Genomic DNA, 27,971 nt, shown 5'->3' on the forward strand with positions numbered 1-27,971 from the left:
CCTCGGCTTGGAGCGATTCATAGAAATAACTTCAATTGCGCATCAGTGGGGTGGACTACAGGAGCACTAATGCAGATATAGTTTACACGGCTTATAACAGAGAGTAAAAGATTGCTTAGGGGGCTTATTTGGCAAATAGTGAAAAGGGGAGACTAAATAAGAGTTATTTTACAGCCTTTAAGAAGAGCAGTCAGGCCATGTTTGTGTTTGTACCATCTTCTTAATGCTGATTTTTGTTAGTGAGGATATTCATTAAACAAGCTTTCAGATTTGTCTTAGTTGATTCATCATAATAATGGCAAAGATTAGTCACTGGACCGCTCCTGCTCCTGAAATTGTATGCTACAATGAACCATTTCCTTCACAGTTTTCTGTAGACCATGAGGAAAAGCAATTGACTGCCATTCCTTTTGTTTTTAAAACCTGGACTGCTTTATATTCCCATAAGAACAATATAAGAAGGAAAGAAACATTATTTTTGTTTTCTATTCTTTCTTCTTTCTGTTTTCCTAAAGCATTTTCTTAGATATTGATTCAGGTTTTATCTGTGGCTCAGAAATGTCAGCATGAATACACTGGGGAAGTGATGGATGATGCATAAACATACATTACTGAGCTTTAGTCATTCACTGTACATCAGTTACAACTGAATCAGATGGATTGGTGATAGTGAGATCCTTCTGGAAAGCATGGTTATAAATAAACACCTTAAAACATAACAAATGAACTTCTTTTGAGAGAGTCATCCTGAAATTCACTTGTGAAGTATCAGTTCAACACTGAATTCCATTACTACAACAAGTTGTACTTTCTCGTACCTCTGACTTGTTATGCAAATGAAATGTAATCTTAAATACACAGACAAGCAAAAAAGGTGTGTTGAAATGTCTAAAACTAATTCTTTGGTTTAGAATTTGTCCAGTAAGTTTAAAACCCAAAATCAGGGGTTTCAGAACAGTTGTTTCAGTACTGAATCATAAGAGAGGTTTTTTGATAGTATTTTGCACCCTGAAAAAAAAATCTGTAAAATGTATAGCCAAAGCTCAGAACGCAGCAATACTTTAAAAGGCACAAGATTTGCCAGTGTTATTGTCTGGTGTACATGGCACTCTGAATGCTATCGAAGGAGTTATTCTCAAACATTAGCAGCTTTAACAGCCTGTAATTGATGCAAACAGAGATAATTAGAAATCTCTGATTGTAGCTTTAAGTTTGATCATATATATTCATATATATATATATATATATATATATATATATATATATATATATATATATATATATATATATATATATATATATATATATATTCTTTGGTTTTGCTTTGGTTGCGTTTTTTTTTTTCCCTTGCATGGTTTTGATACTCAAATCTTGCACTTTGTGACTTACTTCAAAGACTTCATTCAAGTCCTAAGCCATTATCAAACCAATTTTTAGACCATTTAGTAATGGGTCCTCATTACATTGTAGTGTATTAGATCTGACTGAAACAAAAGAAACTGCGGTGCTTTTCTATGCCACCGTGTCTTTAACTTTGAGCCAAAACTGGACAGGATCAACAAAAGTTGTGTAATTTTTGTAAAGCAGGAGAACACAGAACATGTTTTTTTCCATTTTTTCCAGAAGGGCTAAAATTTATCTATCCACTTTCTTTTCTAAATAATCTCCTTTTCTTACAGCTGTTGTTCAACCTGTTGTTCTTACAGCTGTTGTGGATTTGTACAATCTGTATCTATTTTCCAACAGAAACATAACTGCCATTTGTCTACTAGGATTGTCAAAGCAAGTGACTGCATGCAGGGTCTTCATCTGAAGTAGCTGCCACAGAGATATGTGACATCATCATATTCTGCAAGATCCTCCACCACAGAACGTTTCTGTTTTAATTTTAACGGTGGGATGGGCAGGTTCTACCCACTCTCACTGGGGTAAGAGACTAGAGATAAGATGGGTCCAGCCTATCAGGGTTGTTTTTTACTTTGGCGGTTCTCTCCAATTCCAATCCAGGTTTGTCAGGAGAGGACAGCTGGATGGCGTTCTGCTGAGCAGGCATGTTGGACCCTGGTGTGTTCGTGGCTGGGAAATCAATGTCCCCCTCCACTGCGACTTTCGCCATTGATCCAGTCCAGGGCTATGAAGGTTAAGCTCATGGACATAAAGATGAAACCCAGTGCAGTGAAGCAGGCAGCCTGGAAAGAGATCAAGAAGGAATATGAACACGAGGTTTGTCATCGAGTTCCATTCAGACAAAAAATTCATTCATTCATTCATTCATTCAAGCAATGGTTCGATGCACACCTGGATCTTTGGTCTTGAGAATGTTGGTTCCTGCTCTTTTGGAACAATGCGGATGTAGAAAAGTCCTGGGAGAATGAAGATCAGGCTTGGTGCTGAGGTGGCCCCTGAAGACACAGATCACAAGATAAAAAAAAACACATTTACAATTCAGTACATAACCAAAGACCTTTTCACACAAGCGTATTAATAGGCTCATCCAAATGTTCCTCGGCTTATCGCATTCACTTTTACTTAAGGTCTACCTATAGGACTTACCAATGATGCCAAAGATGTCCCGGATGTTAGGCACAAAGATCACAAGAAGGTTGACAAAAATCAAGAGGCACACGGCGATGGAGATGTGCCGACACCAGTGGAAAGGCTTTTCAGGGAACAGCAGTTGAGTCAGGGCCCGACGAATCTGAATGAAAGGAACACTAGTCATGTTCACACCATCCATCATGTTCTGGGAGTTGTTCATTCATCTTATTTTAAGAGTGGAATGAATATGTTAGTATAATATGTTAGTATAATATTTTAGTATGTATGTATAAGCGGTTCTTGCAGGAGAGCCAGAATTTAATTTTTTTGGCTCATTTGGATGGCAGGGTTAGTACAGAATTTGGACTAACAATATAGGCAGTTCACAACATTTTTAGCAACCGCTGAACCAGATCCCGTCATGAGTGTCTACAGACGTATATTATTATGCTCTATTAATACCAAAAACAAACAAGCAACATTTCCACCTATGACAAGTCCAACAGGAAGGGTTCTGTTACCGGGAAGAGCACGACGGGCACTGTCAACGTGACAGCGACCAGCACGGCCAGTCTCACACACAGGATCAGGATGTCAAGTGAGTCCACCTTACTGTAGGTGTGCAGCAGCTCTGCTTCTGTACTTGCTGTGTGCATGAAACAGAGAGAAAAGGCTCACTTTAAATGTCCTTAAGTGAACCGAAAACAAGAAGTGGGTAATGGGACTGTTTTGAGGCCTATGACGTAAGAGTTTGTTGACTAAAGCGAGTGAGGTTTATGCGAATAATTCACACAGTGACACTTAATACAGATGATGTTATTGTATGTATCAGGCAGCACTGGCTTACCATAGAAGGTGAGGTATCCAAAGATGGCCGTGAGCAGGTACATTACAAACATGCCCAGGATGGACACGTTGGCAATGGCCTGCATGCGACGCTTAGTCGGGCTTTTAAGAGACAAGTACAGTATTGAATACAGTTTCCAGACTGCCAAAATTTCCATAAGTAACAGATAAGCACCCACGTAATATGCAGTGTGAGTGCAGCACAAGTACTTCCCTAGAATTACTTAACATGCACCTTTGATACTACTTGTAATTTCAATGCAATTGAAATTGTAATTCCTATATGCAGTGTAATTGCAAATGCATTCTGCATTTGTGTAATTGCAAATGAACATACTTGCGGAGCTCAGTGTAGATAGGCAGCACCTCAGGGTGGCACACAAACGCAAAGGCCAGGATGGGTACTGTGTAGGCCGTCTGCAAGCCAATTCAAGCACAACTAAAATTAGGCCGAATAATCCCGAGGTGTCATTCATCCCAAAGCACGATGCGCACGGAGGCTTCCTGGACGGCTTCCATACTGTCACTAAATAATCAGGCCACCACTTGCTTGGAAACATGATGCCCCGAGCGTTTGCTAAGCTGGGTATTTTCTATAAATACTGTAAGTAGCCTTCAACCAAACCCAGATGAGTCATACTTATGTAGAGAAAATTGTTCTTTTGCTGACCTGCTGGTTGATTGTGATGTATTGAGCCTCACATTGTCCATCTATAGAAGTGTTGGTTGCTGTGTAATTGCTGAAGCCCTCCAGGGGGCAGGGGATGTTGAACTTCTTGTAGATGACCTAGAGAAGAGAGATGGTGAGGGGGTGAGAGGGCAGATTTCATAAGCCATAACATCTTAACATAGACTTGATCTGCTTGATCTAAACACTTGATTCTTCTAATCCAATATTCTGAATTACTGTTTTCTTTAATGCTCATAACTGTGCCATTTCTACATACAGAATTACATTATTGCAAGACCATACAAGGCTGAAATTTAGTTCAGTCCCATAACATACAATGTTCCCACATCTTCAAGCAGATCACTTTCATTCTATAATAAGGAACTGTTTTATGTTGACCTATGCAGCTCAAAATTGAAATGGCAGATATCTTAATCCTTTCTCTTATCCTTTTTTTAATGCATTAGTCATTGAAAATAAATCATTGCAAACCTCAGAATCTTTGCACTTAGTTTTTCTCAGTCGATTTGGTTCATTTCTCAGATCAGAATTGAAATTCTCAAAACTGTTCATTCAATCTCCACATCTTCTTGTCACTTGTGCACATCATAATTGCATTTCTCATTGTGTTTCACATTTTGCAAATGCTTTTGTACATTTTGCAAATGGACATGGACAATTGTCTGTTGCTTTTGACATTATCAGTTGCTTATGTCATGTTTATCAAAATGTGTTGTACGGATTGTCTGTTGAATTCATCACCTAGGTCATTATATGCAAAAGTGCTGAACATGTTGTCATAATCTCTAAGGCATCGTTTTACATTTATTTATTTAGTTTACTTTTTTTGTTACATTTTGGTAATTTATCCTAATTTGATTAAATTGTTTGCTGCAAGTGAACATTGAGTTACAGTAAGAAAGGGAATTGGTGAAGGTTTAGATCAACCACTGGTCTCAACCATAGGTCAGAGCTGCGTCTCATGAACCTTTACAGTAATTGGCAAACATTTATAGACGAGGGCAACAATTGTGGACCATGTTTTACATGTAAATCTTAGTCTCCAAATGGCTGAAGCTGGTCGCTGGGTGCAGCTGAATATTGGAAGAACAACTGTGTCTTCAGTCGTTCAAATATTTCATAGAGAAAACATGTATGTCATTCAGAAATGTGCTCTCTGCTGTAATGCTGTATGTTGACATTAATTCTGACATGTTACTGTATTTCATTTTTTGTTTTGCATTTTTGCAATCTTGTACCATATAGGATATCAAGAGTAGCTCATAGGGGGGCAGAGGTTCCATTTTCACACAGCAAGAGGAGGCTGTATGTCAGGGGTGCTCACAGTTTTCAGCTTGCGAGCTACTTATAAGATGACCAAGTCAGAAAGATCTACCGGGGTGGCGGCGAACGTAATTTGTTGAGCGGGGGGGGGGGGGGGGGGGGGGGGGGCGAACGTAATTTGTTGAGCGGGGGGGGGGGGGGGGGGGGGGGTGGCGATCGTAATTTGTTGAGTGGATTGCAGATTGGCTACCGCGAATGTCAATCAAAATACAACCGTCAGAGCAGATGTGCGATTCATCTACTACTATTTTATGTGACGCGATCTACGCACATTCCTTCGCGATCGACCGACACTTCCTTCGCGATCGACCGGTCGATCGCGATCGACGTAATGAGCACCCCTGCTGTATGTGCTCAGGTTGTTTTGAATGTGTAGAGTAAGTTTCTAATTTTACAGTTTTTACAGTCAATTGTCTGTCTTTTCTGAATTTCAATGACATTTGTTTTTGTCAACAAATTGCAGTGTGAACAATATTGCTGTACAAATTTGATTCCAGTCCAATTTCTTTCTATCAGTCTCCCACATACAGTCATGTGTAACTTTGTGTTCCATGTAACTTTGTATGTGTGTAACATATATTTGATATACCACAGAATGTGCAGCGTTCTTGACATCAAAAGTCTGCACTTGACTGTGACAAAGTTGCACTGACAACATGACTAAGCATTTTGACTGCCTTGTTCATAGGCAATGGCACACAGACTAGATACTCTGATGACACTGACAAACTGACTGACCTAAATATTTGCTTTTGGGGCAAAAACAAAGAATTTTGAGTGAAGTATCTGCTTTTGCAGGTATTTCATTGAGTTTTGCTGTTTGCACTAACTGTTTTGAGAAATGCACTTGTGATCCCAATGTAAATCATGATGTGAGAAATGAACTAAATTGACTGAGAAAAACTGTAAAAACAATAATAAAATGAATGATCATCATGATTCCCTGAGAGATATTTCTCATGTTACTCACCGAGATGAGGAAGAAAACCATGCATGTCAGAGAAAAACCGCTAGTATATCCCAGATATCCTATAAGCACACGTCATGACTCAACATTAATTGTGGTCCAACAATATGCTTTTCATGAACAAGAAAGAATATATAGATATTTGTGTTCAGGTGAAAGACCTGTGGCGTGATCTTATGCCTTGATTAAGAGCTTCTTGTGTAATTCTATTGCTTTGTCATCATATCTGAGCTTTCCTGAAAAATGATCAAGCATCTAGAAGGTGTGGCCAGGACAATAATAGGCTACTGTTGTATTTTTCTAGTATGCGCCCAGCATCTTTATAATAGACACATCATCACAGAATTTAAAAATATCATATTCATTTGTGATTGTTTATTTTCTACAGTACTCTACATTACATTACTCTACATTACGCTGTTAGTCTACATTACGTTACTCTACTGTACATTTCTCTATATTACTCCAGGTTATGTATGTTTTGCCACCTAGGGACTAGCTTCATCACAGATAATATTACTAATTACACAAAAGATCGTTCAGACCCTAAGAACACTGCACACATAAAACACACATGTACACAAAACCATAACCTCTTTAAAGCATGAATTTCTGAAATATCTTTTTTGGATTGTGTTATTTTTAGATTATAATTTATAACATTATAGAGAACATAAAACAATATAGTAAAAAAAACAAAAACTTACCAAGCTGCCTCATTAAGGCTAGTGGCAGAATAATACAGATGGATACAATGATGATCAGATAGTTGCCATTCAGAAACCACTGCCTAAAAATAGAAATATGTCAAATTATGCCCATGCAGTTAAGGGCTCAGTTTTGGAACTTTAAAAAAGACCTGGTAACAGGTCCTGTTGTTAACAGTGCACCCAACAAATGACAAACACAAATGCACCCAGCATTATGTGTGTCATCGGAGTCTGTCTGCTCTTTTACATTTGCTTCATTTTGGAGTGATTTAAATTATGTTTTTCTAGAGTATGAGCAACATTTCCTCTCTTGCTTGACTTACCCAGTGCTGTGATGAAGGCCCAGAAAGGCCTGAATGACCAAAGGTAACTCGTATTTTACAATAAAGAGGTAGCTGGACATTGCTGAGAGAGAGAGAGAGAGAGCGAGAGAGAGAGAGAGAGAGATAGATAGATAGATAGATAGATAGATAGATAGATAGATAGATAGATAGATAGATAGATAGATAGATAGATAGATAGATAGATAGATAGATTATTCAGATAGGCCTACTACAAATACATAAATCAATCTAAATGCCATCATGTATTGTGTAATTTAACCTACACAATAAACAATTGTCAGTGGTGTTCTAATGTTTAGGAGATGAATATCACAGAAAGCAGAGGTTCCATTGCCAAGGAAAGGATATTATGTAAGATGACTATGCAAACTTCTCATGTGAGAACCAGTGAGTGCCAATGTCAGTTCTGCAGATGTGTCCAGTAGGAGTTCTGCTTCCAGAGAAGTAGCCCGAATGAAGGTATGGCAGCTAATCTAACAAGGAATGTGTCTGACATAGCGTCATCACAACAATATGTGCAGTACTGTACAACATTTAACCTATAACAGACACATAACATATTAGTCAGGCATCTGCAAAAATATCAAATCTGGCTCAGCAACTCACCTCCGATGTTGTGCATCGTTATGACAAGAGCAGCCATTATTTTTCCGGTGTGTCCCAGTGCTCGCTTGCCGAGCTGCTCGTAAGCACGGATACCTGCGCGTAGAAACAACTCTTAACAACTCGCGGGCACGAGGCCCTTTCTGAGCTAGGGATGTCCCGATCCAGCTTTTTGAACTTCCGATCCGATACCGATACCGGCCGTGCTGTATTTTTTTAAAGTGGCAGTTTGACACGCTTCACAAATGTTTCTGCCAGTGTTAGTTGTGTAGGACCTTTCTTTTTGTCTTTGGTTTTCTTTAGAAACGCTTCATGTTGTTTATGGTGGTATTTCGCTAAATGCTTGATTAGACTGGTTGTATTAAAAGTTCTTACAGCTTTACCACCACACTTGACTTTACTGTGGCATATGTTACACTCTACCTCTCCGTCTTTGTCGTCCTTTAAGGTAAAATAATCCCACACAACTGACATTTTTACCAATAACTTCAAATATGGCCGTCTTAATTGTTAGGAGATGCCACGGAGCTAAATTGGGGAGATGCTATGCTAGTGTGCTGAAGGTGTGCTGGAAAATGAGGGTGTTTTACTCTCACTGGCGATAACACAGCAAAAACTGGAATGGATTATCTAAATGGGTGCGCTGGAAAACCCGAATCGGACTTTAAAAAAAAAACTGGATCGGGAGTCTGGATCGGCATTTTCTCGTGCCTGCCGATCCGATACCGATACGCATTTTTTGCAAATATCGGCGGCCAATCCGATCCAAATATCGGATCGGGACAAGCCTAGAGGGTATGTCTGCACGTTGATGCCAGGGTCTTGCCTTACCAACAACCCCCGCACTCCTCAGCAGGAGGTGTATGGAATAAGATGAAAGAACAGCGATGCACGTCAACAAGATCCTGTAAAACAAACCCCACAAAGAAAAAAGCTTACTGAGGTGGAGGGAAAGCTAACATCTGTCATATTAGCTGTGATGTCAGTTTAGCAAGTTTGAGGTATCTGGAAACACTTGTAAGCTAAAAATTTTCATTATAATTCTTTTATAACAGGGCTTCAAAAAATTCTCACTGGTCATCTGATCTTCATACTTCGCAGTCTTTCCCAGTTTATTTAACAACTCACGTCTGATGTGAAAGACTATGCATTGTAACTGCAATGAGTAATTCCATGTACTGTAATGCATGTTTGTTGATTAAAAATAATGTGCACACTATAAACTCTGACTGAAAACCTGCACAGCAGCAACTATAAGCCTAAACTGAATGTGTAGTAACAAATGAAACTTTCTTGAATAAACATCTTACATTTTATAGCATATGCCACAACATATGTCAGAGAGTACAGTTTGAATATAACTCATACAGTATATATGAATACTGCTTCCTGGAACTGTTTAAGGAAAGTGTAGGGCGCTATGTGTGTGAGCAAGCACTTCGACCAGCCCTCTGAAAATCAAAATAATCAGAGACATTATGCTGTAGTATTTTGTGATCTTGTGTTAAACAAGAATGAACTGGAGATGCAGTGTGAATTACTCACGGGAAAAGAATGATGCCAGTGTTGGACAAGGCGTAGGACAATCCCAGGATTCCACTACCCATGATAGCATTGCTAAGGTTAAACACAGACATTCCAAACGAGGTCTTCCCTTCGAACTACAAGATATGCACAAATAACCTCAGGAATAATGGAAGCATACAGTATTAAATGAAAATATGATGGGATTCGAAAATGTACAGCGTTGCACTTACATCTGTAAACTGAGATAGTTTCTTCCCATTGCTTTTATGTGGTAAAAATTCCTCTTGCTCTGGCAATGATCTGAATATTTCCAAAAATAAAGAATAAAGTAAATTATTAGCATCAACTGGTCATCAAGTCATTTAATTAGGTCACCTATTTGACTGTCTGGTTGCTAGCCTACTCACAAACCCATTCTGAGAATTCTGCAATCACCATGGACTACAATGACTGTCTTTTTCATCCAACCTCCTACCAATGTCCTACCAATTCAAGTCACAACAAGAGTGAGTCTTGAGTGTTTGTCTCCTATGAACCTATGAATGTTTTTGGCATTAAAACATGCCCTTGCATTAATTTCCCTGAGTCTTGAGTCATCACATTATAGATTGGCAACTCACTGAGTGTAATTATCCTTTCTGAGTGGATATTTCTTTGCCTCATCCTTTCTCCCATATTTAGACTTCTTCTTCTTCTAATTTTGAATTAAATTCAAGACAAATATTTGTTCATTTGATATAAATGTACGTGTAAAAAATCTAAAAATGGATTTGAAAAATATAAAAATGTAAAAAAAAAGAATGCATAAATCTAAAGCTAACAGAGCATTGTGTGTAATCTTTGTACTGATGTAAATTGAGTTTGTGGTCTAATGGAACCTATGGTGTAGGATGTTGTCCATTTATAATAAAATGTAATTGTACTTCCATTGCAAAAAATAGATTAATTTTATTATGTTTATTATTTGTCTTGTATAATCTGATGTTTAAATGTTTCAGAAACAAATTTTATGACTGACAGAACTTACAACACTTTATTAATACAACACGTATTGTATAATTATAATAACATTTTTGTACAGTTAGTGAAATGTGGTAATGTGAAGAGACTCTGGTAGGTGTGACTACCTGAAGTGTGACTAACACATTCCAAGACCTGAGCTATATGTGAAAAAACCTTCCCTGTTTCTAATGACCATTCACACATCCAAGTTAAACAAAGAGAACTCATACCCATCTTCCATATGCTGAAAGTCATTGTGGTGTCCATTTGAAAGTTTTTGAATTTCCATCTTTTGTCCTTCTTTGGTTCTTTCCTTTGTTCTTTTATCCAATGAAAGAAAAGTTGTGTCGATTATGGTTTCAAAAGGCTCTCTGAAGGAGAAAACACAGTATAACATAGCTCATTACTTATTTTTTAGATGCCTGGTCAATAGTGCATTTTAAAGGGATGCTATGTGTAATGAACTGAGTGTTCCAAGAATTTGTTAAGCATAACATTACGATACCAACTGAAGATATTCAGTTTTTTTTTTACTTTTTCGGAATTTGAGGGTAAATTAACCCTGAGATGTTGAGGTGGAGTCAGTTGGGCAGAAAATGTGAGCAGAAGTCTATGTCTTTATTCTTACTCTCTACAATGAGAGACACCATGTAATGCCATTATAAATACAGAAAGCTCCAGCCGAACTCAATAACAACACTCCACAGGCTACATGTGCAATAAAAAATGTGGGACTTTAGGGCTCCTTCACAACAATATAAAAATCTAATAACATGTAATCTATTTGTCCAGAGACAAAATAAGTTTGACAGCAACCCTTCAGGTGTTACCACACCTTTGGAAACGAACGTTGGTAAATGGCTGGATTACAAACGTTTTCCTCTAAGGCTCTGGTAGTAGGCCTATGCTTGTTCATGTAGTTGCTATGACTTAGTCCTGAGGGAAGAACACTAACCTCAATCTAATGGAGCTGCTAAATGTCAAATTGCTATGGTTAGCAGGTACCATCTTTGTATGAGAACTACATTAGTACAATTTTTTAAGTACCGATTAAGACTTTTGTAAAAGACCATGGAAATGTACACTGGTCACGCCTGAGTTATCATGTTATTTATTAACTCGATGGCCCCAAAACGAATGCCTACAGCTGTTCCTGTGTGAGAAGACAAGCCAAAAATGGCTCCGTTGTGTATGTGATTTATTTTTTATGTCCTCAAAAGTTTGAAAAAGGTGTCAACAAGATTCCCTCACCCAGCATCCATTCATAAAACAAACAAATCGCCCCCTCTAAAGTTATTTTCTGACCGAAAATACAAACAAGTATCAGATCTTGTGGTGGTTAAGAAATCGAGAAAAGCTGTGGGAAAACTCAACACAGCACATCACGGTTTGATATGAAATTCACACTCACGCAGTCCAGCATTTTTTCCGGGTACTCGAGTTGGATACGTGGCTCGCGAGCCCGGAGAGGCTGGAGCCCAGCCAACACTGCCTGCCAGCTGCAACTCCCACACCACTCTCTCATCTCAGCCTTGCAGAATGACGTCCAGTACGTTTGATAAATTTGCTTTAGTGGCATACTGTCAACACAAGGCCCTTCACATGCATGTCTTTCCATACACACAAATAAATGTGAGTGTGTGTGCTCCACGTACTACCGAAGCATTGTCGAAAATGCAGCGACAACAGCAAAATGTGAAAGTCTTCGGCTTTTTATAAATGAGCATATTAAGGAAAAAAGAATTATAATGTTATTTAGCAACAAGGGTGTTACAAATAACGAACATTCCTCATGGGTTCTAAGTCTAGCAAGTTTTATTAATCTAAAAATATCACAGGATTACACTTCACATAAGGAAGGTATCAGTTTCAGCTATTTAAAAAAGAAAAAAAAAAGATTTGTGACTTACACTTAATAAAATGTGTGCTATGGTATCAGTAAACACATTTGAAAAGTAATATTGCAGTGCAATGCAGCTGTTCTGGGAACTATGAACTTCATATTTCATCCTAGCTGAATAACTGGGACAGGGATGTCTTTAGCACGCAACTGTAATGGTAGGTAAATGTTAAATAGTACAATGTAGGATTCCTACTGTATTCTATAATGTCATATATTATACACGTTTACAAGAATATTATCACTTTAAACACTTTGGTGTACTCAAACTCTGTTTTAGTATATCCTGTTGACTTATCAGAATAAACAATGAAAGCAAAATGAAAGCATTATATATGCTATCAAATTGTGCTCAAAATAATACATATGTGAATCTGATCTTCTGACAAAAATGCATTCTGCATTACTTAAAATGTAAGTCATTGCACAGTGTCATTGTGTGGGCTACGTACTCCAACATACTGGTTAATCTGTAAAATCATCTTAATGTTTGCATCTGACATCAACAGACACTAGAATCCATTCTAGGTGGCGCTCTGCCAGCCCCATAATTATCTTCTGTTCCCGGTTGTTTTGAGGAGCTTTAGTTTCAGCCTTCTCTTCAGTATGTGAAACTCACACTCATTCCAGTGTGTTTGGTCCTGAGAAAGTCTAGAATTGCTTTAGTATGTATATTTAAGGTCATTATCCTGCTGTAAAGTGAGGTGCCATCCACAGAGTACTGAGGCATTTGTTTGGATCTGAACAGTTTAGATTTTTCTATACACTTGGAATTTTATGATGTGCTATTGCCTTGCTTATCATTAATAATTGATAAAATTGATAATTTCCTAGTTCATCTTTAATAAAGACAGCAATAAATTGAGACAACCGTAATGACAGCCATACAGCCCTTTGGCACCATATTTCAAACATGTAGTCCTTCATGTTGATAATAATAATAATAAATTTTATTTAAAAGCGCCTTTCAAGTGACCCAAGGACACTGTACAATAGATAATAATAAAATAAAAAAGGTAAGTGCACATACAACTTAAAATGACCATAGGGACAGATACATAGTATCATCCATAAGCTAGTTTAAAAAGATTAGTTTTCTCATTTATACTGAGGATCAACAGTAAAACAGCAGTAAAATGCAAGAATCACATTTTGATTCAATTCCAGACACATTTTAGCTCCCTCTCTGTTTAAGGAACTAATGATACAACAAATACAACAAATGATCAAGAAACAACTGAGAAGCCACTTGTCCAATTACTACCCTCAAAAGTGACGTGTAAACGGCTCATGTATGTACCATAAACCACTCCAACTCAAGAAACATATCATAAATCTTTGTTTATGCTAGCCACAAACTGCTGCTCTTCCATTCACCAAGAATTCATCCCAAGAGGTGTGAAGTGAAAGGAAATTTTTATGATGCAACACCATTCTTGTTCTCTTGCCACACCTCCCAGTGACAAACGGATTTAAGTCAAGAAACCAGTCTATACCTGCAATCACCCGAAGGCATATTACTAGAATCATATTCACAGCATGGATGATTATTTAAAATTTTGTAAATGGCAATTAGCAGGGCCAACTGACAAGCCAAACAGTTGGACACACCGTGTGCTATTTGCTTAACCTTCTTAGCACCCAGTTGAAACATTTAGTGAGACAGAAGCAGCACTGAAAGGTTAGAATAGAGGGGGAGGGGACGGGAGGGGGATGGGAGGGGACGGGGGAGGGGCAGTAATGTCCCTTAACTTTATACTTCCACAGGGATAAAATTCCTCACTGTTGGGTCGAGCACTAACTGTACCACTATTGTATTTACAGCACAGGATCCAAACGAGAATGAAGCAGAAAGCTTATGTTGAGCTTGATAGATAAGCAGACATTATGGTTCTCTACACACAGAGCTTTTCAGGGGAGGAGCTGGTCTCACAAACGGTACTGCTATCACTCGGCGCACTCAACACCAACCCGCTGCTCAAGTTGAACAACTATGTGAGCTCTCCACCCATTTTGCCAACACTCCTCATGATTACACTAGCTGACTTGGATACACACAAACACAAAAAGCAAGCTCTACTAAAATGGTTAAACAGCCCAAACTAGAGACATTTTACCTTGAGAATTGCTTCTACAGCAGAGTGAACAGTGGACTTGGCATGCCTGTGCTTGTGTTTCTCCATTACTCACAGGACAGTACAGTTTCTCCCTTGGCTAAAACACTGGGCCCCTGACGTGGCTATGAGCACATGCCTCAGCTAACCGACAAACATACCCTCTACAATTTGTACTTGAGCATGTTACCATAAAACCAAAATGAATGGCTAGCTGTGCATCAGTTAAAAGAAATTGAAATTGCCTTTTGGTTTTAACCGTATTCACATGTAGGATCACATGACTGAACAACTGTAGTTCTGATACTAGCATCTGAGGCATTGTTGCACACTACACAATACCTTATCTGTCCTCATATTGGTTGTTCAGCCTCTGAGCTTCCATGTTCATAACAGAGGAGGTTCAATATGACCAGGACATCCGCACTGACTAGCATAGGAAGCCACTTGGTGCAAATCAATTGTGTAGGTAACAATTTCGCTGTGGCCATTCCACTAGGAGTTCCAGGAAAAACAAACCACCTGCATTCTATTGGGTATCCTCTGATACCCAAGTGAATGTCACATGTTTTATTATATCAAATGCAGTGCTGTAGTTCATTTACCACAATTCTTAAAACGATGTGATAATGACCCAATTAAAAACCAAACAAGAGATTGTAAATATTATGCAATTAAGTCACTATTTCATGCAAGTACTAGCCAATATTTCCACCTATGCATGATTTACTACTGCAACATGAGGCTACTGCCCACATGAACCCTACACATGAACCCTACACATGAACATTTCCTGCATGTGACCGTACCACGCTACTCATTGTAGATAAATTTACACTCTAAACAAACACTAATTAAGATACTGGTACCACAGTAATGCCATAGTGCAAAATGTAGTTTTTTCTGCCACAAAAGCTTTACAACATCTCATGGTTATTGTTTTATTTGTTTGCTTGTTTTGTTTTTGTTTTGGCTGTTATCTTGTAGTAATGTGAGATGATCCAACTATGCACAAATGGATGTCAATAAACCAACGAGGTTATCACGTTCATCCATTTACTCTTGCGATGAATGAGAAGAGGGAAATGCCAAAGAAAGGGACTAGCTGTGTGTACAGGCATAAGTGTACGTTATGTAACCGATTTTGAGCCTTTTAATAGTTTCTTTTGGAAACACAAGACATTGCTTTTACTTGGCACTGTCCTAATTTAGTTTGAGCAGACAGTCTGGACAAACAGTAAAAAAGCACAGCCAGACTATTTTCTTATTTAAGGGCTAAAAATATGCTTGTGTAAAATAATGTTTAGAACTCAAGAAAACTCAAACAAAACTAATGTGATGTTATTAAATATATACTCAAAAGTTATTTTTGTTAAAAGTGTATCTGTTTGCTTACATTAAAATATTGAATATACAAAACAACTTCAGGACAGGAAGCATGAATTTTGTCAGACATTTTTGAAGAGTTAGACTACCAGTAACCACCAGAGAATGCCTGAAGGTCCAGAGAAGGAGATGGAAAAGAAAAGAAGAAAAGAGTGTGGTAGCATTCTTTAGCTTTCTTTTCACTTGCATAAAAGTTCCTATTATTCAAGCCAACATAAACAAATGCCTTTCAGAACCTAGGATGCCACGCATAAAAGAAAACAAAAATACAATAGAAAGGTAGTGGAAGCTAGAGAAATTATCTTTATCCCATATGAATATTTTTAATACTTTTTTATTTATATGTATATAGTACTTTAGTAAATATATAAAAGTCAAAATGATGCTGATTAATTCAACTCCAATTAAATTAAACCAATTAAATCCACTCTCTCTGAAAGGGACTTCTGAAAATGTTGTCTACCCCACCCCCAAAAAGCATAATTTTCATTCTTTTAAAAAGCTCCCCTCAGTCAGATATCTGGAGCAAATAGCCATACTACTTGCTTAATTCCCCTTAATATACAAACTCATTTACACAGATTACAATGTAAATATAGATTGGTGATTATAAATATCATCTTAAACACAAGGATGAACAATAATATTTCAAGTAAGCAAACTTCTGTCAAGAACAGTAGTTGGTTTAATGACCCATGTGCCTTAGTAAAAATTGGAGCTCTAAAAACAAAGGAAGCTCTCACCTTTTAAAGCTGCAATTGAGGCTTTCTCAGAGGCAGAAGAGATAAAGCATTCTCTGAGAAGTTTTCTTGCTTGAGATGTTAAGATGTTGCTTTTTTTAGTTGGTTTTTTGTGTGTGTTGTTGTTTTATCCCAACTGAGAAAAGACCTAAAGTAGAGCCAGGGGAGAGAGGACACTGTGAAGGGATCCAGTGAAGGGAGCAAGAGAGCAGGGGGGGAAGCACATGTGTTGAGGAAAAAGACTGAAAGGGAGGGCTGTTCACAACGGCTGTCTCAAGTTTCTTGTGATGTCACACATACTAGTGAAGTCACTCCCAGACCAAGCTAAAACAGGACAGAGTGTCTTTTTGTCTTAGCCAAGTTAAAATGATGATTATGGTTACGGACTTTCTTTTTGTTTAATGGTTAACATAGCTCATTTGAAAGATCTTGATTTCTGTGATTTATTATTGCAAGCTGATGTATGAATGCATGGATATGTTGTCACATAAAGATGAAACTCTTTGGATTTGTTTGGCTGGAGGAGGCATAAGTTCAAGGGAAACATTTTCTATACGTCGTTAACGGTCTATTGCTGGTCTTTGAGGGAGTCTTACAGACAATCTGCAACTTTAATATATAAACAATGTTACCTTTGTGTGATTCTGTTTACTTCCTGAAAATGAGGCCAGTTTGCCATGAGGTAAAACAAATAAACAGAAACACAAACAATCCAACGAACAATGTTAAGCATTAAAATAGTCAGCTGATATCCCCTCAGGTTTTAAGACAATGTGTGAGAGTAATGATCATCTGAGAATGGAATCTCGGCTGCTTGTCAGTGCTGGATTTCCTATCGTGTCCCTAATGTACTAAGTAAATTATAGTGCCACGTGGAGGAAACCTGTAACAATTCAGAAAAAGAACACCATGATATACAGACTTTTAAACATTAAAATACAGACTGTCACAGTGACCAAGATTCCACTTTGGTACAGGGGGTGATGAAATGTGAACTGTTTCATAAGGATACTTTATTTAGAATAAAATATACCTTATATTTTGGTGTAACTTGGTTAATGTTTGAGCTTTGGTTCAACTTTCCTTTGAATAAACCATAATTCCTAAATTTCCAGATAATTATAAATAAATGATACTTTAACTTCTTACTCTTAACTATATATAGGCCTACTTTACATTGCATTGTTTTGCACTTAAGCCAAAAAATAAAAACACATTTAAAAGGAAGTTTTTGAGGATTCCCTGGATAAACAATAGAAATATTAGAAATTAGAAATATTATTATATTATTATATATTTAATATAATATATATATATTATTATATAGTATTATATTAGAATAATAGAAATGTATGCATTAATATGAACATGAACATATTTCAAATGTTCATAATAATAGCTGTTAAGTGAGGGTTAAATTGTTTTTAATGCACAAATTCTTTCACGGTATGACAAATATTAACTTGTAGCTATACTGCCTTCCACAAACTTTTAACAGACAATACATAGTGCTTGATTCGTTGTCAGAGAGCAGATAATATCACTCCCACAGAAAACCTGTCAGCTGACCATTTAAATATAATTTACAAATTTACATTTACACAATTTACATAACTGACAAAGCTATAAAGATTTAGGACAAATCTATAAAGGCACAGATAAAGCGAAATACTACGTAGACATCGAAGTTTATTAAACTTTCTCTGTTCTATTACGTTCTGCTTTATTACCTTTTAATTATCCTAAACGTTTGCGTTCTTGCCTAACTGTAAGCTTTTGCGCTACAAAATCGGACGTTAAAAAAAAAATCCGTGCGCACGTGTTAAACGTCATTCTTAGTCATAGGACTTGAATACAAGGTGCTTGTGGGAAACACAGTTTTCTTGGCGGGTTTTTAAATAATGACTACAGCTACTGCGGTATCACAAAACTATATATCCCATCGTGCGTTGCGGTGGACACTCCTAGCACATGACTTCCTTTTCACTTTTACTAGAATATTTAGACTAGACGCAAAAGGCTTGCATTTTTGTAGTGTCATATGGTCTAACAGTGTAGCAAAGAGCCTTGCGCGTCGCTGGGAGCACTATTTCGATATCCACATGGAAATTCGTTGATCGAATTTGTAGTTCGCTTTCGCCAGTTGTTTACCTTGACGTCTTAGTTAGCAACCCCACACTACCTTAGAATATAGGCAATGCTAATGCCTGCTCAGCTATAGCTGTGTGCAAATAGCCATATGATATTCATTTGGTTGCCCGTGATCTGGGCTCTTGAAACGTTAGGTTTTGTCTTTAAATATAATCTCTTTCAGAAATGGAAGAAGTTGATAGGATTTTAATCCATTCTCTAAGACAAACTGGCACGTAAGTTGCAAAGGGTTTAACTTCACGCTTTTTTATGTTTTCCAAATTCCTCTGACACGAGTGATCAGCAAGTTGCATCCGTTTAAGTGTCATACGATTTAGTTGTTTTGGTTTCGGTTTTCTTTATTGTTTCATACAAGGAACTATATATATATACATGTTTTTGTTGTGGATTAATTGCATGCATAGTGGAGTAAACCAAAAAACTTTCAGCCTACTTACTGTGTGTGTCAGTGTGTATTTTTGCATCCACCTATTATTGCCTCTGTGTGTGTGTGTGTGTATGTGTATGAGTATATATAATTTCAGGTGTTTCTTGTTAATCCAGTGTATTATATCCCCTATTGCTCACAGAGACATAGATGATGATGTGCAGAGTATCAAGCAGTTCTCCAGTGAGTTGATCGTGGAGGCAGTTGTGCGATGCCTGCGTGTGATCGAGCCAGCGCTGGGTAGCGGTCTCTCCCCCTCACTGCCTCCGGGCATGTCCGCTCGCTTCAGGTTGGGAATGAGCCTGGCACAAGCCTGCCAGGTGAGAGATGGGAACATAGGCTCCATTGTGTGCTGCTTGGATTCATAGGTTGCAGTTACATTGCTTCAATGTAGCATGTCATGGCTCAAACACTGCACAGAGGTCTTTAGTTTTAAGTATGTAAGGTTTGTGCAGAATTCCCAAGTTCCTGAATTTATCTAAATCTGGCTTGTACTGTGTTTAATGCACAAGTCCACTGATGGACTTGTGCATCATTCCTTTTTAGTCTAATGAAAAGGAAAAGGCAAGCAAAAAACATATAAAATTTCAAAATGTTGAACCAGGAAATTTCTGAAATGCATGTAGAATGTCAAATACAGAGGGTTTGTATTTTTCAACCACACAAGGTGCTTGCATGTACATATTGTAGTTGTTGAAGCCTTTGGCCTTGCTCATAAGCAGCACATGAGGGGAAAAAGCTATGGTGCCTGTGAGACACAGTGGAAAAATGCATCTCCTCTGTGCAAGCACTGGTCAAGTTCTCCACTAAATGTTGCAGTTCTTTAATATTGCATAAGCCTAAAGGACATGATTCAGTCTGCATTTACATCAAGTGTAAATGAGCTTCTTAAGTGTTAAGTTCAGCTTTCACTTTAATGTAAAATGTTTTTTCAGCACATAAATCAAGGGCAACAGGCACAGACTAGATTTCTCTCTCTTGATACACTCTCTCTTTCAGTATTGTGGGTTGACCAGAATGTGCTGCTCTCATCATGCAGTGGCTTGAAACATTTCTTTACTCTTTTAAACAATGTAAAAGAGTTTCAGTACACACATCTTTGAAAATGTGTTTTCCTATATGATATCATAATAATTCAATTATTTCAACTGGTTTTAAAACATCATACTCCTAATATGCTCTGTGTAGGACTTGGGGTATAAAGGAGAGATTGGCTACCAGACATTTCTGTACAGTAACGAGCCTGAGATCCGCTCGCTCCTCATGTTCCTCGTGGAGAAGCTGCCTAGAGAGAGTGCTGAGGCCTCCGACCAGCCAGCAGGTATTCCATACTAACAGCGTCCCAAAGGAAGGTTCTGTTTGTTCTGTAGAATGGGCTGATGGGTTTCCCTTTGAACCCATGGAGGACTCCACATTCAGCTGCAGTTTAGGCAGAATAGTGATGATGGTATGCAGCTTTGACATAAATAGACTTTTTGATACTTTTTTCTATATGAAATGTATTGTTTTTCTTTTTGGAAAATGGCCAAAACTAACTCCTTTCATGACTGAAATAACATTCTTGTGTAACTGTGGCTTTGATGGGGGTTTTTTTTGTTCATTGTTTTTGAGTCAGACGACATTGTTTTGAGTCACACCAAAAGGGAAGATTTCATTTTTAGCCAGCCTGGTTTATTTGTGCTTTTCAAAGCTATAGCTTCGTAGCTATAAAAGTCAAAGTCACTGTGGGCTGCCTGATGTTTCCTGATTACAGGAGCATTTCATACATGTTACTTCTTGATATTAGGAAGTCTGGCATGTCTGGAATGGCTAAAAAGAAACTTCCAGGTTTACAGTGAGCTTTGTGCTTTCTCATGGCCTTTGCTTCCTGACCCATTTCTCCCCTCCCAGGGAAGTCTGCTCTCCTTCAGAAAGCCATCGCAGCCCAGATTAAAGCCCAGCTGACCTTGTCCTGGTTGCCCCCGTCCTGCAGACTGCCTCTCCATCGTAAAACACAGGTACGACCCCGATGTGCACACTCAGGGGAGGGCTGCACTGGCAGCTTTGAAAAAATCCACTGCAGTTGTTTAAGCAAGTTTAAGATAAAGCGCTCCCTTCATGATTTTTTAAAATATATACCATTTGTGTATATTGATGGTAGTCATATTCTAACACCTGTCCTTTTAATCACAATTGTATTTTTAATTTTCATTTTTTGTTTATGTGTATATTCATTCAGTTAGCCATAGTATTAATGTATGTTTGTCTCCAGGGTCCAGGTCCATGTCATGGTTTCCATGCCCAGCCGCTGAGTCTGCCATACTCTCTGAAGGCGTCCACCAAGAAACAGACTAAGGGTAGGTGTAACTGCACGTGATACGCATGCTCTTGCTGTCCTGCTTGAGGCCTTCAAAGAAAAAGGCAGCTCAGTAACGCCATTCTAAATTCCTCTCAGAGGTGAAGGAGTACTGGAGGGAGTATCTGCTGCCTGTGACGTCCCAGCCTTCCCAGCATGCCTCAGTGGCTGCCTCGCTATTGGAAAACCATATGTCTGAACTCAGCGCAGCTCAAGAGTGGGAGAGCGAGTGGAACAGTCAAGGCCTTCTGTCCAGACTCACTCCTGAGGTTGGCTTCGTCCCTAACCTGCCCCACCAGGGCAGGAGATTAACAGCTGCGAGTTACTCATTCTCATGATGACACCTCCCAAGACACTCGTCGTAAATTTTAATTGGTTTAGCCACAAGTTTCCCATCATGCAGTTTTTGCTATTGTGAATCTTTTGTTGGAACAATCTCAGGTTTAACCCTTTTCTTCCTTCCCAATCACAGTTAGTTTTAAAGACAGAGACAGAAACGTGTTAAGTGAGATACACAGTCATGTCCATCATGCTAATGTGACATTCGGCATGTAGGTTTGCCTTGGCTGGCCTGCTGCTTCTCTGTGCTGACATTTCACACCTCACCTTAGTATTCACTGCATGTTAAGTCTACACGCTGGCCAGTTGACTGAACTGTAGAAGCTATTCCTGTGCCCCAAAGTCAACAAGCACTAGCTGACATTTTTGTCTTTAGCCTGTATGTCAACAGTGTGTGGGGGGATATATCGAGGAGTGTAGGATTAAACAACCAACGTCCCAAGCTGCTAGGAATCCATCTGTGGTGACGGAAAACACTGCAGAGCTTAAGGAAATGTTGCTAATTTTAAAATGAAAGTTCTGAAGGACAAATCCACATCTCTGCAACAGGAGTACCGCTCTAGGAAAAGAGTGCGACTGCAGAAACGGATCGAGGAGCAGCTGAGGGCAGCTGCCCAGCCCCGGCCTGACACACACTGCGCTACTCGCTCGACCTCTGACCTCGCTGACTTGCTGAACTCCTTTGCTGGGACCACCACGGGGGGAGACGTCCTGACCAAAGGCACTCGTTTCACCCACTCTGAGAAATTCACCTTTACGCAGGTATGCACCGACACGGACCATGCTGGTGTGCTAAAAGATTTACGGCAGTCCCTGGAGTCAGCTCTCTTCCTCCTACGGTTACAGGCAGTAAAAATTGACTTGAGGTGTTCCTGTGGTTTTGAGACACAGCTTAAAGACATTTTCCAAGGTTGCTGCTTTTTCTCAGTGGTACACCAGCACACTCGAAACATCTTTACTTTCCAGGAGCCTGAGAAAGCCGCCCAACAGATGGCAGCAACGTCAAACATACTTCCCAGCACTCACCAATCGGAGGAGGACCTGAAGGCCAAACAGGAGGCGGAGATCTCCGCCCTCCAGCAACAGCTGCAGCAGCTGTCGGTTCACATGGAGGAGGTGGGCGGAGACATCAGGCAGCTTACAGTGTCCATTCATCAGGTAATGGCTGTAAAGGCAGTGGCGTGCCACCGTAATGCTGTGTTCTAGACCACATGCATTCCTCAGCTGTGTCGTGCAGTCCTTCAGCATTGGCAGGCTTTGGTTTTGTAACCTTAGTTGTGTTTTCCGATCTTCTAATCCTTAATAAACAATAGTCAATATATTAACATATTATATTAACATCTTGAAAATGGAATGTGGTTTTAGGGAAGTCGGTGTAACAAATTGCCACTGACCCTAGTCTGTTGGGCAAGAGACATCTTTTAAATCAAGGGAAATGTCAAATGCATTCAGAGTACGGAGCATTTGAAATGAACAGCGAAATCCTGATGCTACAATGGCACGTTGCTGCCAAAGCAAAGGGTGTGTGAAAGCACGTGAAACGAGTAAAACAAGACAAGCAAGGGGGGTACTGCAGTTCTCAGGAGGGGGAACTGCACGTACAATGACCACATGTGCACCAAAAGCTAGAAATAAGCTAACGAGATCAATGGTGAAATTTGGGCCAGGAAAAAATAGCTAAAAGTGCAAACTGGTTGTATGGATGTAATGTGGGAAAAGTAATGTGGGAGAGGCCTTTGTAATGTATGCAGCACTATTGTATACTGTACAGTGTTGATCACTGAGATGAAGTTAAAGCAGAAAGGAATCATTGTGTTTACTGAGTCATGTGGGAAGAAAGCATTTTTTGAGTTTTTTGATGTTTCAGTGGGAAGAGGGGACAACAGGGCGTGAGAGTTATCCATGATTATGGCCTCTGCCCTCATCTAACATTAAGTGTCATAAATGTGTTGCAGTTGAGAGATGTCTACCATATTTTTTGAGGCAGTCCAGGCAGGGTTTTTTGTTTTGTTTTGTTTTTTTGTTTGATTTTTGTAGGAATTTGACATCCTGGGATTGTCACAATACCTCTAGATGACACATTGTCGGTGGTGCATTGTTAAAAGTTTACTGCAGTTATGCTCACATTGAAGCTCATTGGTGTCCTCATGAACAGTCGTCATCGTGCTTTTTTCGAGAATGCTGCTGGAGTGTAGGAATGAAGAGGAGCAGTCTAATCTAAAGCTTCTGACGTTTTAGAGATGAAGGTTATTGATGGTGATGGCTGTCATTTCCTGAAGTGTACCATTGAGCTTCTCAATCTTTGTATCACTAAGGGCAAGAATGTTGTTCGCTTGGTTTTCAACGGTGAACCTTGATCTCAGTTTGCAAGGAGAGTGTCTGTTTTGATCTAGTAACCTCAGACGGAGAATCACTGAAAGAGGAAGCAACTTGAATTTCCTGTATTTTTTCTGTTTGGATCAGAAACAGTTGACCGTTCCATCCAGAGGGCTCAACTGATTGTCTTACTATCTGTATGTCACAGACTGAAAGACCCTGACACCAATATGTGGTTATACAACATGTTCATTTTGTGTGCACATGCATGCGTTCTGCTAGGTATCAGATGAGCTGAAACAAAGAGAGTTGAGCAATTCAGAGAAGGAGGACACAGTCAGGGTGAAGAAACAGACTATTGACCTTCTACCTGATGCAGAGAACAACCTGGTCAAACTACAGGTATGGGAGCCATGTTCATAGTGCACAGGCTCAAACAAGCTTGTCTGTGTGCTTTGCTACATTCTCAGTGGGTCTGTTTCAGAACCTGGTGGAAACCAGCGCTAAACGAATTGTTCACTTGGCCTCGCAATGGGAGAAACACAGGGCACCACTTATTGATGAACACCGCCGCCTCAAAGAGCTATGTAGTAATAGAGAGGTACGACCACTGTGTTATACTTTGGAGTTCTTTTATGGCGCATTGACGGCAGCGTTTAATAGTGACATGTAAAATTCATGTTTGTCATTGCTTAAAACAAAAATGTTCTCAAGATGTGTGTATATGGATTGGTTTGTGCATGGGTGTATGAGTATGAAATAAAAAGCTGTTGCTGAATTCTTTCACTAGATGGAGTCCTCCAGGAAGTTATGTGAAATCAAAGACCTCCACGATAAAATCCGGCAATCTGCCGAGGAGGCGAAAAAAAAGGAGAGCCTGTATAAACAGCTGGTAGGGAAAAGGAGGCTTAGTTTACATTTTTCATTGGTTCCAGTCATTGAGGAGAAGCACATTGTTGTGTGGGCACTCTGGCATGGGACCTGCCTGCCATGAGTGTTTGTGTTGAATGCCCTTAAACCTTCTTGGCCCTGTTCTCCTGGTGCAGATAACTGAGTACGATACTTTGCCTAAAGATGTGTCCCGTTCCGCCTACACCATGAGGATCCTTGAGATCGTCAGCAACATTAAGAAACAGAAAGAGGAAATTACAAAGGTGCATTTCCTAACCACCTAAAGCTGGTGTGATTTGATCAACTTAATACCTCAGTGTGGTGCATCACCGTATTTGGTTTAGCTACACAAACTTTGCTTGTCTGTGGCAGATCTTGTCAGATACTAAGGAGCTGCAGAAGGAGATCAATGGACTTACAGGAAAGCTTGATAGGACATTTGCTGTAACAGATGAACTGGTTTTTAAGGTAATTTGCCAGTAAAGTGTACCTGAATCCATTAAAGTGGAGAAATTAAGTAAATCAAATGTTTATTCTGCATCTTTGTTTTTGTCTACATTTTTTGTGCCATGCAGGACGCTAAGAAAGATGAGTCTGTTCGTAAATCTTATAAGTACCTGGCTGCCTTACATGAGGTAAAGGCACACAGTGGTAGTTTGTCCCCTCACCTGCTCACAAACAGAACATGTCTATAAATCAGCAACCACTAAATTTTGTCCTTGCATGACATGGAGGATTTTGGTATTTGACTGTAATCCTGTCATAATACTGAGGTGGAGTTTCGCAGAAGCTGTGTTTAACAAAACCAAACCATTGTCTAGTAATGATATGAGGACACAGATCTTAAGAGCTGGTTTCTATGGCTTCCTCACAGTTTGATCAATCTTCTCTCTTCTCAGAACTGCACCCAGCTTATTCAGACCATTGAGGATACGGGCAGCATCATGAGGGAGATCAGAGATTTAGAGGAACAGGTGTGAACTTCACTTGTATAACAGCAAGTGTGCTTGTTTCATGTTACACTCGTGTTCAGTTCACTGTAAATTGTTGCAATTGTCAGACACCATTAGCTCTGGATCGGATTATTTTTCCATGGATCTGAGTAGCGAAAATGTCGTTTTTCATTTTGGCTAGAAATGGGAAATGAATACAGAGCAATTGCCCAACAATACATATTCAGTAGCATTAATATTAATACACAAAGGACATTTTCTTGCCATGAACTGTATTACCAGTTGTTTCTTTTCTCTTCTCTGTAGATTGAGACCGAGAATGGTAAAAAGACGGTTAGTAACCTGGAGAAAATTCTGGAAGACTTTAAGGCCATTCGACAGGAAAACTGTGCCCTTGCTGCCAAGATCAGAGATGGCCAAGTCTAACATTGAGGTGTTCTCTGGTACTTCAGACACTATGACTAGCTGTCTTGTTATAGCTAGTGTCATTCCATCTGCAAGGTTATAAGCCTTCCATCATCTAATAACGTCCTGATTCCACGTATCTACAACACTGCTTGTTTGCTGGAGATGTGGACACAGCACTTTTTTGCATCAAAATGACAGATTTAGTATGTTGTGAAAATGTTAGCTGATACTAACCCTTGTCATCTGAACGAGATGCTTGGTTTTTTCATTCAGCCATGACTGCAGTGGTTCAAGCAGGACCGGTAGTTGAGCTTTTCTTTGTAAAAACATCAGGTTTTGCAAAACATATTAAAGTTTTGTTTAGATACAAGTGTATTAACTGTGACAGCTAATTTTATACCAATCACACCTGTTTATGAGAACTTTGGAAAACTTTGAATTTGTCAGATTTTTAATGAACACTCTTGGACATGATTTTGGATGTTGCAAGTAAATGACCCCTAAACAGTTTCTGTAGCTGTGATGGATCACAGACCTTTACAGTAGGTTAAATTGTGATGAATCTATCATGTCTTCAGCTGTCAAACTGAAAACGATTGTTTATCCTTGCAACTTAAGCATCCCAGAGGAAGTGAAATGCAAGGTTACTATTACTTTCCCAAATGAACTGCATCCCAAAGCACGTTTTGAGATGAAGCAATGACTGTGTTGTTTTTAGAGAATACACTAAAACAAAAGAAATATTGTTCCCATGTCTTATGTCCATTTAACTTGTCCAGATATTTTCATTTTGTTACTATATGATGTGCACTGTAGTAGAAAGACTTGGTGGGTGTGAAATTGTTGAGACTTTTGGCTAATGTACAGAAACTGAGGTAATGGATATGAGTTAGAAACATCACACCATTTCTTTTATACTGTGATCCAATAATTGTCTCTCATTTGATTAAAGAAAATGCAGTTGGGAGTATAAAAGTGTTGGCAAAATATAGTTCAAATGTTTAGTACTTTTACATATGGATATAGATATATTATTTGTCTCCTGAAAAACTGCTTAAGGTAGTATGTGTATGTGTGAAATGACAAGGGCATTATTGAGGTCTTAATTTTAAAGAAACGTTGTCTTTTCACACTATAATTAAAGGAAAAGGGCAAAGGGCTCTGCAACAATTTAATTTGTGTCACTGCAAGTCCTAGTGTAGTATTGAGGATCGTGTGTTTACTCGCTCGGAGGGGAGAGGACATTCATCAGGGCTATTTCCTATCTCAGTATCCGGACGAGGCGGTCTACGCATTCAACAAACCAGCTCGCATGATCTGTTTAGATAAAGCATATCGGGGATTATCACAAAACGCAGGAAACGTAAAGTTCGGTTTGCACAAGTTTTTATCAATTTCAGATACCCAAACTGCTTCTACCTTCTTAGGTAATAAGTCGATATTTTTATATTCGGCCTTTT

At 39.0% G+C, this 27,971-nt stretch overlaps 2 protein-coding genes across 3 annotated transcripts; one reads left to right on the forward strand and one right to left on the reverse strand.

Moving 5' to 3' along the window:
- Positions 1-1,279: 1,279 nt before the first annotated feature.
- slc38a5b (solute carrier family 38 member 5b) lies at positions 1,280-16,927 on the reverse strand. The gene is made up of 16 exons (XM_077003704.1): positions 16,695-16,927; positions 10,782-10,922; positions 9,780-9,849; positions 9,568-9,683; positions 8,854-8,927; positions 8,026-8,118; positions 7,399-7,480; positions 7,073-7,155; positions 6,369-6,427; positions 4,055-4,171; positions 3,722-3,801; positions 3,386-3,486; positions 3,060-3,184; positions 2,554-2,698; positions 2,299-2,402; positions 1,280-2,189 (listed from the first exon to the last, which is right to left on the reverse strand). The coding sequence occupies exons 2-16, from the start codon at positions 10,838-10,840 to the stop codon at positions 2,085-2,087; spliced, it is 1,413 nt and encodes a 470-aa protein (XP_076859819.1). The 5' UTR covers positions 10,841-10,922; positions 16,695-16,927; the 3' UTR covers positions 1,280-2,084.
- On the forward strand, positions 14,426-27,670 carry ccdc22 (CCC complex scaffolding subunit CCDC22). Of its 2 annotated transcripts, none has more exons than XM_077003700.1 (16): positions 14,426-14,446; positions 19,412-19,589; positions 20,458-20,590; positions 21,160-21,266; positions 21,521-21,605; positions 21,704-21,873; positions 22,493-22,705; positions 22,910-23,101; positions 24,542-24,661; positions 24,744-24,860; positions 25,050-25,151; positions 25,306-25,413; positions 25,523-25,618; positions 25,726-25,785; positions 26,050-26,124; positions 26,410-27,670. In XM_077003700.1, the coding sequence occupies exons 2-16, from the start codon at positions 19,542-19,544 to the stop codon at positions 26,527-26,529; spliced, it is 1,746 nt and encodes a 581-aa protein (XP_076859815.1). In that variant the 5' UTR covers positions 14,426-14,446; positions 19,412-19,541; the 3' UTR covers positions 26,530-27,670. The 2 variants fall into 2 exon arrangements, with proteins under 2 accessions (XP_076859815.1, XP_076859814.1); XM_077003699.1 differs by lacking the exon at positions 14,426-14,446 and adding an exon at positions 18,645-19,057.
- Positions 27,671-27,971: the final 301 nt, after the last annotated feature.

The sequence above is a fragment of the Brachyhypopomus gauderio genome, chromosome 4, assembly GCF_052324685.1.
Source record: "Brachyhypopomus gauderio isolate BG-103 chromosome 4, BGAUD_0.2, whole genome shotgun sequence".
NCBI lineage: Eukaryota > Metazoa > Chordata > Actinopteri > Gymnotiformes > Hypopomidae > Brachyhypopomus > Brachyhypopomus gauderio.

What these genes read in the sequence shown, in the direction of transcription:
- ccdc22 (XM_077003699.1), top strand. Translation starts at nt 19,008, where the DNA reads ATGGAAGAAGTTGATAGGATTTTAATCCATTCTCTAAGACAAACTGGC. An exon ending in GGCCTCCGACCAGCCAGCAG is followed by an intron (nt 20,591 to 21,159) that starts GTATTCCATACT and finishes CTCCCCTCCCAG; the next exon opens with GGAAGTCTGCTCTCCTTCAG. An exon ending in CACCAAGAAACAGACTAAGG is followed by an intron (nt 21,606 to 21,703) that starts GTAGGTGTAACT and finishes AATTCCTCTCAG; the next exon opens with AGGTGAAGGAGTACTGGAGG.
- slc38a5b (XM_077003704.1), bottom strand. Translation starts at nt 10,840, where the DNA reads ATGGAAATTCAAAAACTTTCAAATGGACACCACAATGACTTTCAGCAT. An exon ending in ACTGGCATCATTCTTTTCCC is followed by an intron (nt 8,928 to 9,567) that starts GTGAGTAATTCA and finishes TTTGTTTTACAG; the next exon opens with GATCTTGTTGACGTGCATCG. An exon ending in TGGATACCTCACCTTCTATG is followed by an intron (nt 3,185 to 3,385) that starts GTAAGCCAGTGC and finishes TCATGCACACAG; the next exon opens with CAAGTACAGAAGCAGAGCTG.